This window comes from Diuraphis noxia, unplaced genomic scaffold, assembly GCF_037042655.1.
Source record: "Diuraphis noxia isolate RWA-SAM2 unplaced genomic scaffold, SU_Dnox_SAM2 contig0007, whole genome shotgun sequence".
NCBI classification, from domain to species: Eukaryota; Metazoa; Arthropoda; class Insecta; order Hemiptera; family Aphididae; genus Diuraphis; species Diuraphis noxia.
The window spans coordinates 993210-1009275 of record NW_028301717.1 but is presented as its reverse complement, the minus strand read 5'-3'; the positions used below and the strand labels follow the sequence as shown (position 1 = coordinate 1009275).

The following is a 16066-nucleotide window of genomic DNA, read 5'->3' as shown; positions in this document are numbered from 1 at the left end:
GTCGATATTACTTATGATTGAACTTGGTGAAAAATCTATGATATCAACCAATGGACTTTTCCCCGTCATATTTAAAAATAATTCGGCTGGTGTAGAGTGTGTTGATTCATGTCTCACGTTATTTAACACCCATTCAACATATCCTACGTATTTAGGCCAACTCTGATGTCTATTGTAGCAATATGTTCTGAATAACCGCCCTATTTCACGCATAACCCTCTCCGCGGGGTTGGACTGTGGGTGATACACACTGGTCATATACGGCTGGACACCAAGTTTACATAACGATTGTTGCCAGATTTTACTCGTAAATTGTTTACCATGGTCAGAAATAATAGTTGTTGGTTATCCGTACGTGGGTATATAGTTGGTTAGTATTTTCCTTATACATGCTTTCGCGGTTGCTTTGCACAACGGGAAAAGTTTAACGAATCGAGTAAAGTTATCGAGTACTACGGGGATATAGGTATATCGACATTGTCCTGTCGGTAACGGACCATATATATCTACTAATACGCGATCTAGTTTATCTCTGGCTAACACCGACACCATCTCGCCCTCGGGATTGTAGTTAATTACTTTACTACGTTGACATATGTCGCAGGCACGTACTACTTCGCGGACCGTTCTGAAAAAACGTCCAAAATAAATATGTTTACGAAGTGCATGTGCAGTTTTAACGACCCAGGGTGCCCGTAATAGTCGTGAAACGCAATAATTAGAGTTCTCTCTAAATGTTTTGGTGTATAAATAGACCACGGCGAAGCACTATGATCGGACTTTCGTACAAACAAGATATCATTATGTAGTAGGTAATATTTCGACAGTTGCTTACTCAAACAATTATTACCGTTGAGATTATCTCGAATTTTTAGCAATTTATCGTCTCGTTTCTGCTCGTTTGACATTTGGTATAGAATTTGTGTTAGAGAGCTGGGTAAAGTGGGTGGTATCATCATAGATAAAATTACTGGTTGTCTGTTGTCGTTGACGTCATCACGTCCAACTGGGTTTTGAGACAGTGTATCTACAGGGTTTTCTTTACCTGGGCAATGACGAATTTTTAAGTTATATTCTTGTAGCAAAAGTGTCTACCTGGACAACCGTGCATTTCGTAGCTTACACGTAAAGAGAAATGTCAACGCTTGATGATCGGTGTACAGCTCTATCGGATACCCTAATATATATACCCTGAATTTCTGACAAGCAAACACGATGCCTAATAATTCTAACTCAGAGATCGTATAATTCTTTTCGGCAGCAATAAGGGTTCGGCTCGCGAAAGAAATTGTGTGTCGTACATTGTTATGATCGACTTGAAAAAGCTCGGCACCGAGCCCTAAGATAGAAGCGAAACGTTTTATTAAAATCGGGATGCGTTAGGGAGACCTGTTTACTGAATACATTTTTAATCTCTTGAAAAATCGTTCTTTCGGATTGTCCAAATTCCCAGGGGACTCCTTTTTTCAATAAACGAGCAAGTGGTACTAATAACGTTGAATGATTATGTGAAAATTTCCTATAAAAATTACAGAATCCTATAAATGACTGTAAGTCTTTCCAGTTTCGGGGCTCTGGAAATTCGCTGATTGCTTGAGTCTTTTCGGGATCTATAGAAAACCCCCCGTCTGAGATATAGTGACCTAAGAATTTTATTCTGGATTTAGCGAACCTACATTTGCAATATTTGAGCGTTAAATATGCATTCAAAATTTTGTCGAACAACCATTGAATGTTTCGAATATGTTCAGTGAAAGTTTGTGACGCAATCAATATGTCATCAACATATATGTGTATATCTTTGGGTAGGACCGTATAACATCTCACATATTTATATATTTGAATGGTCAGTTCTATGTGGTGTTATGTGACAACCAGTTGTATATATATATATAAGGTCGCCAACCAGAGCCCGAGACCGAAGTCAGAGTACTCTGGATTTCTTTCTTTTTTTTATAATAATGTAATGTATAACACAATTTTGTTCTATATGATCGTTACGTATATTTCAAGAGTAAAGTGATAATATGAATTTATAAACAAAGAAAAGCCTTGCGGCATAAAAACTTTGTTTGTGAAAAAATAAGTTAAGCAATAAAAGATAATAAAACAATATTAGTAAATTACTAATAAATACATTAATTAATGTCATCGACTGTGACTTGACACATCATGCAAAGGAATAAAAATAATAATAGTGTATCGGCCATACCACGGGCGTCCGACCACGGCATAAGTATAAGTAATTGATTATTATTTGTTACTTATATATATTATTTTTATTTTTATTTTATTTTTTATTTTTATTTTTTTTATTTTACTTATGTACCATATTCTACGGTTGCGGTACGCCTCGGGCTACCACACATAATATATACATTACAATGGTAGTAATAGAGAATAATATAATATAATATTTAAATAAAAATACATGCATGATAATAATGAATACCGGCCAAGGTGTGATAATATATTTTTATTATTCTTGAGTTTAATATTTATTTTCAATTTTTTGTACTCACGTACTCCGACCCATCTTGGATACACACGCCCCAGGGCGTACCAGAAATGATCTGGATAATTTACTCCATATTGTGGTGTATATTACTTTATACGGTAAATTTACGCGGAACTGATTCCGCGTGTGTGCGCGTTGGAAACGGTGACACGAAAAAGTGAAGAGGAGAGAAAAAAACATTGGCCAATATTCATTAGTTTATTTAATTGCAACCTTTGCTCTCGCATCGAGTATTGTTCCCCGTCGACGCGGCGGTGGGAGGCTACCGATGTAGTGCGGCGGTGTTATCGTCTCGACACTGATCTACAGGAGGGAACATTATAACTTGACCAGCACTGTACTGATATATAATTTCGAACGTTACAGAGACCCCCCTGTAGAAGTGTACCGCGGGCTTGCCGAGGGATGCTTCTGCACACGAAAAGGGAGAAATTGTAAATATTTTATATTATTATGGTATAGTGGTCGTTTTCCGGGTTTCTCGGAGGTACATTGGTATGGTGGACCTTATCCTTCATACCAACATTATTGTGCTATTGTGGTGTTAAGACGGACATACTTTCGGAGGAAGATCACGTTAAATGTTCCTCGTACCTGATTCGTTACAGGGTCGTTTAATACATACGCGTTATGGTTTTTGACTTCGATAATATTGTATGGACCTTCATACAACATAAAAATTTTTTTAATCTGTCGGTCAACGGCAGAGGAGGAGTGATGGGTACGAACTAGGACTTCATCTCCTATAGAAAATTTTGTGGGTTTCCCCTGACGATTATGGCGAATGCGGCGTTCTTCAGATTTGATTCGTTGAACTTCGGCAGCTTGACTGTATAGTCATCTGCGGGTTTTGGGGGGCACTCTACGGCTTCATAAATCGGACTATATCGATCTTCTTTCAGAAAAATCTCACTAGGGGTAAAACCGGTCGCCTCATGCACAGTATGATTTAGAACCCACTCAATATATTTGACATAACGGGGCCATTCAGTATGAGCCTGGTGACAATAGGTCCGAAAAATTCTACCTAATTCTCGCATAACCCTCTCAGCCGGGTTACTTTGGGGGTGGTACACACTAGTAGTAGTTACAGACGCGCTAATGGCTGTAAGACGAGCCTGCCATACTCGGCTGACAAACTGGACACTATGGTCGGAGACAACGGTCTTTGGAGTACCGTGGATGGCAACATAATCGTTAATCATACGATTAGTCACGACAACGGCGGTAGATCGTTTGATTGGGAACAATCTAACGAATCGTGAGAAACAATCGAGGACGACAAAAATATATTTTACATGGTTCCATCCAGGTGGCAAGGGACCATAGAGATCAACACAGACACGTTGAAGAGGTGTGGTGGCTAACACATTTTGCATTTCGCCCTCTGTCCGTACTGTCGAAAACTTCGCACGTTGACAGAGGTCACAACTTTTGACAATCCTGCGGACGTTCGTACTCAGACCACGAAAGAAACACACATCCCGGATTGCTGAAATGCATTTCTTCGGACCGACATGTCCGAAGTGTATATGAAACTTGATAATAAGCTCATCAACTCGATGCAGAGGGACGCAGACTAACCACTTATCGGAGGAGAGATGTCGGCGATAGAATAAGATGTCCCTATACATGCAGTCAACACCAACGAGCTCTCAGATAAAGCATCAATAACTTTCCCGATCCTTTCATCCCTTCGTTGTTCGGACAATATATGATTGAAAGCTTGAATATGGGATTGGTGCTCAGAAAACAACTTACTGGGAGTGGTTATGAAAATGTACGGTGAACGATACTGCCCAGCGGTTGTATCACGGCCGATAGGATTGCGAGATAGAACATCGGTTATATTACTAGGTCCGCTGATATGTCGAATCCTTAGATTAAACTCTTGAAGCACAAGCGTCCAACGAGTAAGACGTGCGTTTCGAAGCCTACACCGGAACAAAAATATAAGTGCTTGATGGTCAGTCAACACATGAATGGGGTAACCAAGAATGAACACCCGGAACTTATTACACGCAAAAACGATAGATAAGAGCTCTAGCTCAGTTACAGTATAATTCTCTTCTGCGGAGTTCAACGTTCGACTCGCAAACCCAATCGTTTGTCTCTCAGAGGAAGCATTGATTTGAAACAATTCAGCTCCGAGTCCGAGGTTACTTGCATCAGTTTGTAAATAAAAGTCAGAATTGAAATCAGGGTGAGCAAGGAAACGTTCAGTAAATACTGATTTGACAGAATTAAAATTGGATAGATCGTTTTCTGTGAACCGCCACGGAACCCCCTTTTTCAAAAGGTTAATGAGTGGACCAATAAAAGACTCGTGATGGTCGGCGAATTTCCTATAAAAATTGCAGAACCCTATGAATGACTGAAGGTCCTTTTTGTTGCGTGGCACTGGAAAATCGTGAACAGCTTGGAGTTTGGAAGGGTCCATAGACATTCCTGAAGGTGTGATGATGTGGCCCAAGAACTTGATTTTGCCCCGGAAAAATTTACATTTGCTGAATTTTAAAGTCATTCCAGAGACAGCAATCTTTTTGAATAAAAGTAGAAGACGACATAGGTGGTCATCAAATGATGTCGAAGACACGAGCACATCATCGACGTATATGTGAAGGTCATCGAGCGCCTCATCTACGTCAACTTCTATTTGATTGGAGAGCACCGATTCCAAAGCCTGTTGGAACGCGGTATTCGAGATATTGAGTCCAAATGGTACTACACAGAACTGGTACGTTCGACCATCATACACAAAAGCAGTGTACTTCCTAACATCGCGGTGTAACGAAACTTGCCAATACCCAGCTGTGAAATCGATACTGGAAAACATCGCTTTTCCGCCAAAACGTGCAAGTAACTCATCGAGTGGGGGCGACGAATCACGCATCGGTAAGATAATCTTGTTCACTCTCCGAGCATCGAGACAGAGCCGGACTGTGCCATCTGCTTTACCAACACATACTATTGGATTACTGTAGGGTGATGAACACCTCTCAATCACCCCCCAGTTAAGCATACGGGCCAGTTCTTTTTCAACGGCGGGACGACGAGCGAAAGGCACTGGATATGGACGTACTTTGAATGGTACATCTTCTGTGGTGTTGAAACGACAGGTGTATAACGAATTCAAGCCGGGTCGTGTCCGAAAAATTTGATGATACTCATGAAAAAGGTCCAACATTTTCTCAAATTGTTCAGAAGAGGGTACTATAACGTTTGAAAGATGGTCCGTTATGTTGCCGAATGGTTATAGATCATCATTGGGTGTTATCTGTAGACTAGCCACGACGTTGTGACTGTTCGATGAGTGCAGTTGTTGATATATCATTTCAACACTAGATATCCAATGTTCGGAGACTGTTCGAACACAGTCTTCTGGGGATATCGACATAGTGAAGAACGCATTTATCGGATTTACTGATTCTTCTTGAGTAACCGAAATGGTACATCAAGTCCCCATCTTTTGTCATCAAAGATGACATCCGTGTTGAGTAATCAAGACAGACCTGATTCTGGGTTAACCAGTCATCTCCTAGTATGATCGAGGTTGCAAGGTGAGGAACAACAAGGCAGATACAGTCAGTGATATGCCCGGAAACGGAAAATGGTATGAGGACCTGTGTTGTAACTTTTCGACTACGACCTCGAACAGCAGTCGATATTGTCACTCCGGTGACTGGTAAAATCGACAAACATTCTCCTTCCGGAATGCTTCGTTTGATGTTCGCAAATATTTCTTCGGAAATGGCGGAGATGGCGGCACCTGAGTCAAGCAAGGCGTTAAACTGTTTAATGAAAATAGTGATCGGTAGTCCAGGTCGTTTTCCGTTTGGCTGGTCCCTATCCACGACAACAGGAGGTGGAACGGTACGCATAGTATTGGATATGGAGGCTTCGTGACGTGACGTACTTACGCACGAGCCTCGTCGGCGTTTCCCGAGACATTAATCTGGGTCACTGGTCGAGGTACGGCACTTTCCTGAACTGGTGTGCGAGGTTGATACCGGTTATTATTGTCTCGTCGGAAATTGTGTCGGGGCTGTTGATTTACATCGGTCTGGTGTTGAAAGGGTGGTCGGGTATTGTTCTCCTCACGACGTCGTTCACAAAATGAGGCAGACTCCTCAAATTCTTTTAATACCGATAGCAACTCGTTTGTAGCACGAGGGCCTCGACCACGGATAGCCATTCCTAGTGGCGTGGGGTAATGTTGAATGATGGTAGACACAAGGTCAGCTTGTTCAATAGGCGGAGATAGATACTTTGCCCCAGCAATCCATTTCATAGCGTGGGTGGCTAAACCATCGTATCGGGTATACTGATAGAGGCGGAAAACTTCATTCCGGGCCTTGCGTTGGGTGGCTGAAGACCAAAAATGTTGGCGGAATGATTGACGGAATTCAGCATATGATCGGGGCGATGGGATCAGTGACTCATACCAGACTTGTGCATCTCCGACTAAGCGACGTTGAGCAGATATGAGTTGTTGAGCAGGTGATACGAGTACACTTTCGAAATAGGCATCAACTTGCGTAATGAACTTTTCTGGATGAAGAACTCTAATTTGTCCGGAAAATTCAGCCACGGCATCTTGAAAACGTTCTTGAGGCCCAAGAAAAGATGATCGCGCTAAATCGAACATCGTCAAGTTGCCAGCTGGTTGGTTTACCGATGGAAACGCCGGAGGTATCGATGATGTATTATAATTGACAGAACAATTTTCAGCTGAGGTGGATGACAGAGGTGTCGGTTTCAAAATGTGTGATAAATCCGGATTGTTAGATACCCGATATTGATCAACTAACCGGGATATGTCATTCCTCATGTGTACAATATCATCTTCGAGTGTTGTAAGTCGACCGGACACATTACTATTGGTAGTGGATTGTTGGAGACCTTGAGCTCTGAGCTCTACGTTGTCGTCTTCCAATTTTGCCAGACGAGTATCTGTGAGTTGGTATTGATTAAGACACTGAGTAAATTTTTCTTCAGTTCCTAGATGTAGTTTCTCAATTTTTGATGTAGTCTGGGCATGGTTTTTGGCAAGATCGGTCATCACCTGCCTGAGCATTGCCTGAACATCCGGATCCGATCCAGGTTTTTCTGAGGATGATGCTTTGGGTTGATGATTAGCCGAAGGGTTACCAGGCATCGATGGAGCTGACATGGTTACCGTAGGTGGCGTTATGATCGGTGGGTTCGAAGTAGTGACCGTGTTGGTCATGGTTGCGGGAACTGTTTTGATCTTGTTAGAGTTCAATAGAGCGTCGAGCAGTCGATCGGGTGGACGAGTTTCCCGTTTCCCTGCACTATCCATACAAAGGCAAGATACAAGAACAAATAGTTGACAGAACGCGGGGGTAAACTTAAATAAAATCTTATCCAGATATCAAAGGTTTAGAGATAAATAAGACAATAGAAATGTGTTCATTTCCGGTACTGACGGGCGGGTGTCACCACAGATTTTGCAGTCGGAGTCATAAATACATACAGACTATAAATATAAATGTATATTTATATTATATACTAGCCGACCCGTCACAGCCCGTGATTGGTTGTTTATTTTGCCTTCGGACCATGATATGTAGAATTTTTTATTCAAATATTATTGTTTATTGTGATCGGCTAGTAAATATAAAAAACGGTTTCTAGCGTTATAAATGATAAAAATAAATACTGATAAAAAAGAAATAATTTATGGTTGATAAAGATTTATTAAAGAAAATTTATTAAAGATTTATTAAAATTTATTAAAGAAAAAAAAAGAATTAAAATATGAATTTTATAAGACTTCTGAGTATATGATGTTTTTTGTTATATTTCCTGTTGAAATTAAAATCATAAGATGATTCGGGTCTCCAGTTCGAGAAAATGCCACGTATAATTGCCCATGTGAAAAGCACTCTGTACGAAGATCTACGCCAACGTACTTGGATGTTTGACCTTGTGCTTTGTTTATGGTAATGGCAAAAGAAACTTTAACCGGGAATTGAAGCCGTTTGAAAGAAAACGGCAAGTCAGAGGGAATCATGGGAATTCTTGGAATAAATGCAATTTCTCCTTTCGCTGGCCCTGTAAGAATTACGGCTTCTATAATATTATTTTGCAACGATTTTATTTGTAATCTTGTACCGTTACATAAGTTCGGTGGTTGAAGATTACGTAATAATGTAATTGGAGCACCAATTTTTAATTTTAGTTTATGAGGAGGAAATCCCGAAGGAGAAAGAGAATTGAGAAATTCTTGTGGATAATGAATAGCATCATCTGTTGATGTAACTGTATCAATAGATAGATATTCACGTGAGTGTCCATCGAATTTTAGAAGGATGATATCATTAATTTCTTCTGCTGTTACATTTCTTGGAGAGATTATAGCTCTTTCACATAACCACTGATCTGATTTATTGGACAGATTAAAAATGTCTGGATAAACTGTAGAAATCAACTCTAACACGTTATTGACCACCCGTCCAATCGTGTGATTGACAGAAATGTAACCATTTTCATTTTCTAAAGTTCCATTTCCAATTTTCAACAACTGTGCTGGAAAAATATCGTCCCCTCCGCATAAATAAACTCTCATGTTTGTTCGCAAATAAAGTTTTTCAACATAGTTCCATATATGGGAAGATTTTAAGCAAGCATTAACGACATCAGATCGAGTACCTTTAGGGATTACTGGTAAGGTTTGACGGAAATCACCAGCGAAAACGAATGTTATGCCACCCATAAACTTATTATTACACCTAAGATCTTTTAATGTTCGATCAATTGCTTCGATATGTGATCTGTGACTCATTGTACACTCATCCCACACAACGAATGAGGTTTTTTGAAGAATTTTTCCATGAGGGCCATTTTTACGAATCGGACAAACGTATTCTGTATCAAATAATACATTTAACGGTAACTTGAAAGTCGAGTGAGCAGTTCTGCCGCCACTAAGGAGAGTTGCTGCTATACCAGATGAAGCTACTGCTAATGCAACTTTACCTGAGGATCTAATTTGAGCCAACAACAAATTAATTAGGAATGTTTTTCCTGTACCGCCCGGAGCATCTAAAAAAAAAACTCTTCCTTGATGATTCATTACGCTTTCTGTAATAACATTAAAAGCATATTTTTGATCATTTACTAATTTTGGTAAATTGATTTCTACAAATTCTTGTAATCGGTTATTATCGTAAGAACGCAAAATTGAGAATTCAAAAAGATCAGATGCATTTTCATTTCGAACAGGTGAGTTCATTCCAAATTCAGTTAAATATTTTTCAGACAGAAAAACAACTTTATCTTCTATTTCAATCAAACCTTTATTAAATATTTCATCAGAAAAAGTAAATTGCAAGTCATTTAATCGAGTGCGCTCTGTAAGAAGAATATCTTCACAAAAATCATTTCTGAACTGTTCCCACAAAGATTGAGGTTCAGACGGTTGGCAGAAAACTATGATTATTGCGAATAATTCTCTTAATTTTGAAGGACTTTCTGAAAGAGTTGCCTCCGCTAGAGTATTTTTCCATTGCTCGTCATTTTCTAAAAGCCCAAGAGCAAAACAGGAAGCTTTAAAAGTCGCGTGAATGACTCCATCAAAGGCCTTCAAGCTTTCAAATGAAGTAGGACCTTGTACATAATTTAGTAACAATCTTAAATGGAAGCACTCACTTTGATTTGGGTGAATCGTGTAAATTCTACCAATGGCAGTGTCCATTTTTATTCCTGACCAACCTGGAACATCTTTTCCCCGTCTTCTCTTTAACCAGCCTCTGCTATTATCCCAGGTGTAATAAGAAGGAACTTCATGATAGAACAGTGTTTTCGCAAAATCATCATGTGAACACAGTTAAAAAAATGCAGTTAGTGTCGTTTTTCTTGGATTTTCAATAACTTGATGAAGATTATTATCATTAAAGAAAACACGCTGTCCATTTTCTAGATGAACAGCCAAGTGCTGAACTGTCGGATCTCTATCATGGATTTCAAAATTGAAAATTCTCCAAAACGCTTCAGATGTACATATGTATCGACCATTCAAAAAATTTGTTATCTCATCGTTTTCACGATTAACAGAAAAAGTAGCTCTATCTGATCCTTTATTAATATATTTACATATGTATTTTATCGCTTTAACCGTATGACAGTATTCTACGTTAATATGCGCATTAAAGCACCTAGATAGCACTGGACAATACGGTACAACCCAACGGTTGTCAACCACGATTTCTGTTTTACCACGAACTTTTAATATTGCAGTATAACCTCCATCATCTGGTGATCTCCGTCGGTAAGTCGGATAACCATCATCTCCAGTTTGAGTATCCTTGACCAATTTGTGAGGGTATTTCTTACTACATTTTCCAATATTCATACATGGCAATCTAATATTTAACTCGCCGCATGGGCCATGAATCATATTCTTGCAAACTATTTCATAAAGTATAGGATCTCTGTCTTTGTTTGGTATCTCGGCAGAAATAATTTTATCAATTTCATCTGGCTGAATTTTCGTTTGTAACCACAAAAGAATGTGGCAGTGTGGCAAACCTCGTTTTTGCCATTCAACACTGTAAACATAACAATTTACATCTCCGAAAATATATTTATTTTTTAATACATGCATAAACTTTTTTAGTTTGAGATGAAAAACTCTAGAGATTATATCGTGTCTATCAAACGACTTTTGATCTTGAAATAATTCATTTTTTATTTCCGGCCATTCCGGGTTGCATGTAAAAGTAATAAATAAATCTGGACGGCCAAATTTACGAACATAAGTCATGGCATCCTGATTTTTTTCATGCATGTAACGTGGGGAGCCAGTAAAAGAGGAAGGAAGAATTACTTGTTGCCCAACGTTATTAGCATTAATATTTGCATCATTGTTAACAGCATCTCGGAGTTGAACATAATTATCCGCACGTAGTTGTTTTTGATGGTTACGAATAAAGTGTAGTGTTTCAGAAATCAATTTTGCCATCATATCTACGGCGAATTGGCTGAATAATGTTTTGTAATAATGTAGATGATTTAGACTTGTTTCTCTAACCATAAACCTATAAGAATAAAATTGCATGCAGGATACAGTTTTGGTTCGATTTTGGTTATTTTCCTGTAATATATTAATGTGATAACCGTCTTCGCCTCTATACTCTATTCGCCGTAAGTTGACCCACTTGCTCGACGAAAACCGGTCGTAGCTGCGCAGGCCACCGCGTCTTCGGAGCGCTAGTGTTGATCGTTACCACCACACCTGGCGTATACGTAGTGATTTGATTATCTTCACGACGTATCGACACTATCTCCGCGAACGCGCGCTATTATATTGCTATAATTCGTATAAATTATTTTGTATAACATTCTGTATGCACGGCGGCAGCTGACTACTACGACGAACACCGCCGATTGCCGAACACCACTGACCAATCACAAACCACCTGTCTCCGACATGGGGGGTCTGAACGTTTCGGCGGCTCAGTATGCATGCGCGCAAGTGGGTCAACTTACGGCGAATAGAGTATAGTATACATCAATGGATATTGCAATGCATCATAAGATCTATTCAATTCGGAAACTCGACTCAATTGTCCACTCCGACCGTGCAGAACTATATCTCTGGGACCTTTATCTTCATTAACTAATAATACAGCTACTTCATCGATGGTAGGTGCATTATATTGACCTCTGTGTCCTTCACGGAACGAACGGTAGCACAGGTGTGCGAAAACCTAATATATGGTCGATGCGTGACCAACGTATCCATGGTTTACAATATATATATATATATCCAACTTACGAACTATACGTCAATGTGTGCGCGGGTCTAACTGGCTATATAACCTTATTCTACCAACGAATTCGACAGAAAAAACAAAAATTAATAATAATATATATATATATATATATATATAGATTTGTGATACAGATATCCCAATGGTGAACACGGACCAAACCAGAGAAGAAAACAATCACAAAAACACGTATCCACAAATCTATAGATTGTTAGATCTATTGACCACACAAAGGGAACGGTCACACGGCGGGGCCGGAATGATCGCACCGAGGTGTTGACGTAAAAGATTACAATATTGACTGTCGAATCGGTGGTAGAAAATAAACTTAATGTAGGTCACCAAACACGTACCTGATAAAGAGCATTAGATATATTCATTTACAGGCACACACACCGACGCTTACATACCATACAGTGCTTAAAATTAACCTATGTACTATTCGCCGGGGAACTCTGGTCAGTGGGATGATAACACCTGCAGTGACGACGGACGACGGCGACGCACTTGGACCCAACGGCAGACGGTACGACGACGATGACAATCGGTCCCACGGCACCGCTACACGACGCCTCCCTCCACCGCACCATCGACGAACAGCAAACGACGACGACTAAGGTTCAACATAGACATTTTTCGTGTCACTGTAGAATTTCTGAAAATACACGCAGACAGTACCGGTTCTTTGGGAGTTTTCCCTACAATATATATATATATATTATCTACACCTTATTGTTGGCCGATATTTTCACTACGGTCGGACAGACAAAATTTCACTGTCATGCTGGTATGTACTATTATAAGTATACGGAATAGCAGATCTATGACAATATAATACATTGTGCCGCTGTCCACCACACTCGCCACATTTCCGTACATGCATGCAATATATAATAATAGGTATTCATAACGCATGTACCGGTAACGCTACCATCCTGGCAAGGTCGCCATCTATAACATCTCACATATTTATATATTTGAATGGTCAGTTCTATGTGGTGTTATGTGACAACCAGTTGTATATATATATATATATATAAGGTCGCCAACCAGAGCCCGAGACCGAAGTCAGAGTACTCTGGATTTCTTTCTTTTTTTTTATAATAATGTAATGTATAACACAATTTTGTTCTATATGATCGTTACGTATATTTCAAGAGTAAAGTGATAATATGAATTTATAAACAAAGAAAAGCCTTGCGGCATAAAAACTTTGTTTGTGAAAAAATAAGTTAAGCAATAAAAGATAATAAAACAATATTAGTAAATTACTAATAAATACATTAATTAATGTCATCGACTGTGACTTGACACATCATGCAAAGGAATAAAAATAATAATAGTGTATCGGCCATACCACGGGCGTCCGACCACGGCATAAGTATAAGTAATTGATTATTATTAGTTACTTATATATATTATTTTTATTTTTATTTTATTTTTTATTTTTATTATTTTTATTTTACTTATGTACCATATTCTACGGTTGCGGTACGCCTCGGGCTACCACACATAATATATACATTACAATGGTAGTAATAGAGAATAATATAATATAATATTTAAATAAAAATACATGCATGATAATAATGAATACCGGCCAAGGTGTGATAATATATTTTTATTATTCTTGAGTTTAATATTTATTTTCAATTTTTTGTACTCACGTACTCCGACCCATCTTGGATACACACGCCCCAGGGCGTACCAGAAATGATCTGGATAATTTACTCCATATTGTGGTGTATATTACTTTATACGGTAAATTTACGCGGAACTGATTCCGCGTGTGTGCGCGTTGGAAACGGTGACACGAAAAAGTGAAGAGGAGAGAAAAAAACATTGGCCAATATTCATTAGTTTATTTAATTGCAACCTTTGCTCTCGCATCGAGTATTGTTCCCCGTCGACGCGGCGGTGGGAGGCTACCGATGTAGTGCGGCGGTGTTATCGTCTCGACACTGATCTACAGGAGGGAACATTATAACTTGGCCAGCACTGTACTGATATATAATTTCGAACGTTACAACCGAACTAATATATTCAGGGGCCATAGGAGATAATGCCATCTCAAGTCCTTTACCAAACGCTGCGTTTGAAACATTTAACCCAAACGGTACCACGCAGAACTGGTATGAGCGACCGTCGTACAAGAAGCTGGTGTATTTCCGGACATCTGGGTCCAAAGGTATCTGCCAATATCCCGAAATAAAATCGAGAGTAGTGAAGTACTTTTTGTCAATGAATTTTTGCGAGTATCTCATCTATAGGTGGGGATGAGTCACGTATAGGTTCAATCACCGTGTTCAATTTACGCGCATCGAGACAGAGACGTATCGACCCATTGGCTTTTTGAACACTCAAAATTGGATTGTTATACGCTGCCTCAGACCGCTCAATCACCCCCCAGTCCAACATTCGATTTAGTTCGCGTTGTATCGCGGGACGCCGTGCAAATGGGACGGGATATGGTTTTAATCGGAATGGCTTGTGGTCAATGACCTTAAATTGATACGAGAAGTAATTATGCCACCCAGGACGGCCGGTCTTGAAATACTTCTTGATAAGCAGCCACTAATTGGTCTAATTGTTGTTGTTCAGCGGTGTCTAACATGCTACCGGTCATTTGATTACTACTAATGGCATTTTGATGGTTTATCGGTAATAGGCCGGTGTCACCTTTGTATTCTAATGGGTACGATACACTGGTTTCGTTATCAACGTGATTATATTCGTCGTTAAGAGACATATTATCTAATATGGTGTCGATACGAGGATTAATGTTATCGGATTTAATAATTACGTTTGGACTATCATCCCAAAACGGAGAGGAGATCATTTTATCATTGTAATTAATTATAATTTTGTTATCGGTTAACCAATCGTTTCCCAAGAATAAGTTGCGTCGATAGACTAGGATCAATTAAAAATATCGCATTTGATTTAATATCGTGCACGTCAATTTCCAAAAAGGTCTGAGTATGGATTTTCTTATTCTTACCTAGGAGGGCGGTTGAAACAGTGATGCCAGTAATTGGTAACATAGGTAGGTTCTGTTTTGGAAAATTTTTTTGTAGAGACTTAAAGAAAATTTCAGACATGGCTGAAACTGACGCACCGGTGTCTAATAAGGCAGCGTATTCGTGATTAAAAATTTTAATGTACATTTCCGGAATAAACGACGGTTTTTCGGGTTGAGGTAGATTTTCTGTTAATGGATGAGTTAGTATATTTATGGTATGAGGACTGTAGAGGGGACGTGACCTCGGTCCTTACGAAGCCCGTCCGCTCGCGTTTCCCTGGTCGGGTCCGTTTCCCTGGTTATCGGTTATTCCACGGCTCACATTTGTCGTTGGTGGGGCAGTACCGTTACTATTTTCGTGGCGGTTTGAATTTTGGTAATTAGAACGATAATTGTAGTTTCTATTGTTATTATTACGGCTGTTGGATTGATAGTTAGAATTAAAATTACGACCGTGATATCGAGAATTTTCATTTATGTTACCGTTATCTTGAGATGAATTGTTAGCACTATTGACCTCATTATCATCACGATTTGTCGCACTATTGATAGTGTGTTGATTATTTTGATTGCTATTCGTCGGCTTGAGAGTATACTCATAATAACTGATTTCATTAATTAACTCATCCACTGTTTGTAGTCGAAGATTACGAATTGTGTTGGAAATTGATCGAGGATAATGCGATAGTAGTCTTTCAATCTTCTCCGTTTCTGGAATAGGAGGGTGTA

At 39.3% G+C, this 16066-nt stretch overlaps 1 protein-coding gene and 1 pseudogene across 1 annotated transcript; one reads left to right on the top strand and one right to left on the bottom strand.

Annotated features, from left to right (window-relative positions):
• LOC149054356 (ATP-binding cassette sub-family G member 1-like) overlaps positions 1–16066 on the top strand; it is a 46910-nt pseudogene that overhangs the window by 27781 nt on the left and 3063 nt on the right.
• On the bottom strand, positions 6435–7841 carry LOC149054357 (uncharacterized). The gene has a single exon (XM_089230275.1). The coding sequence runs from the start codon at positions 7839–7841 to the stop codon at positions 6435–6437; it is 1407 nt and encodes a 468-aa protein (XP_089086401.1).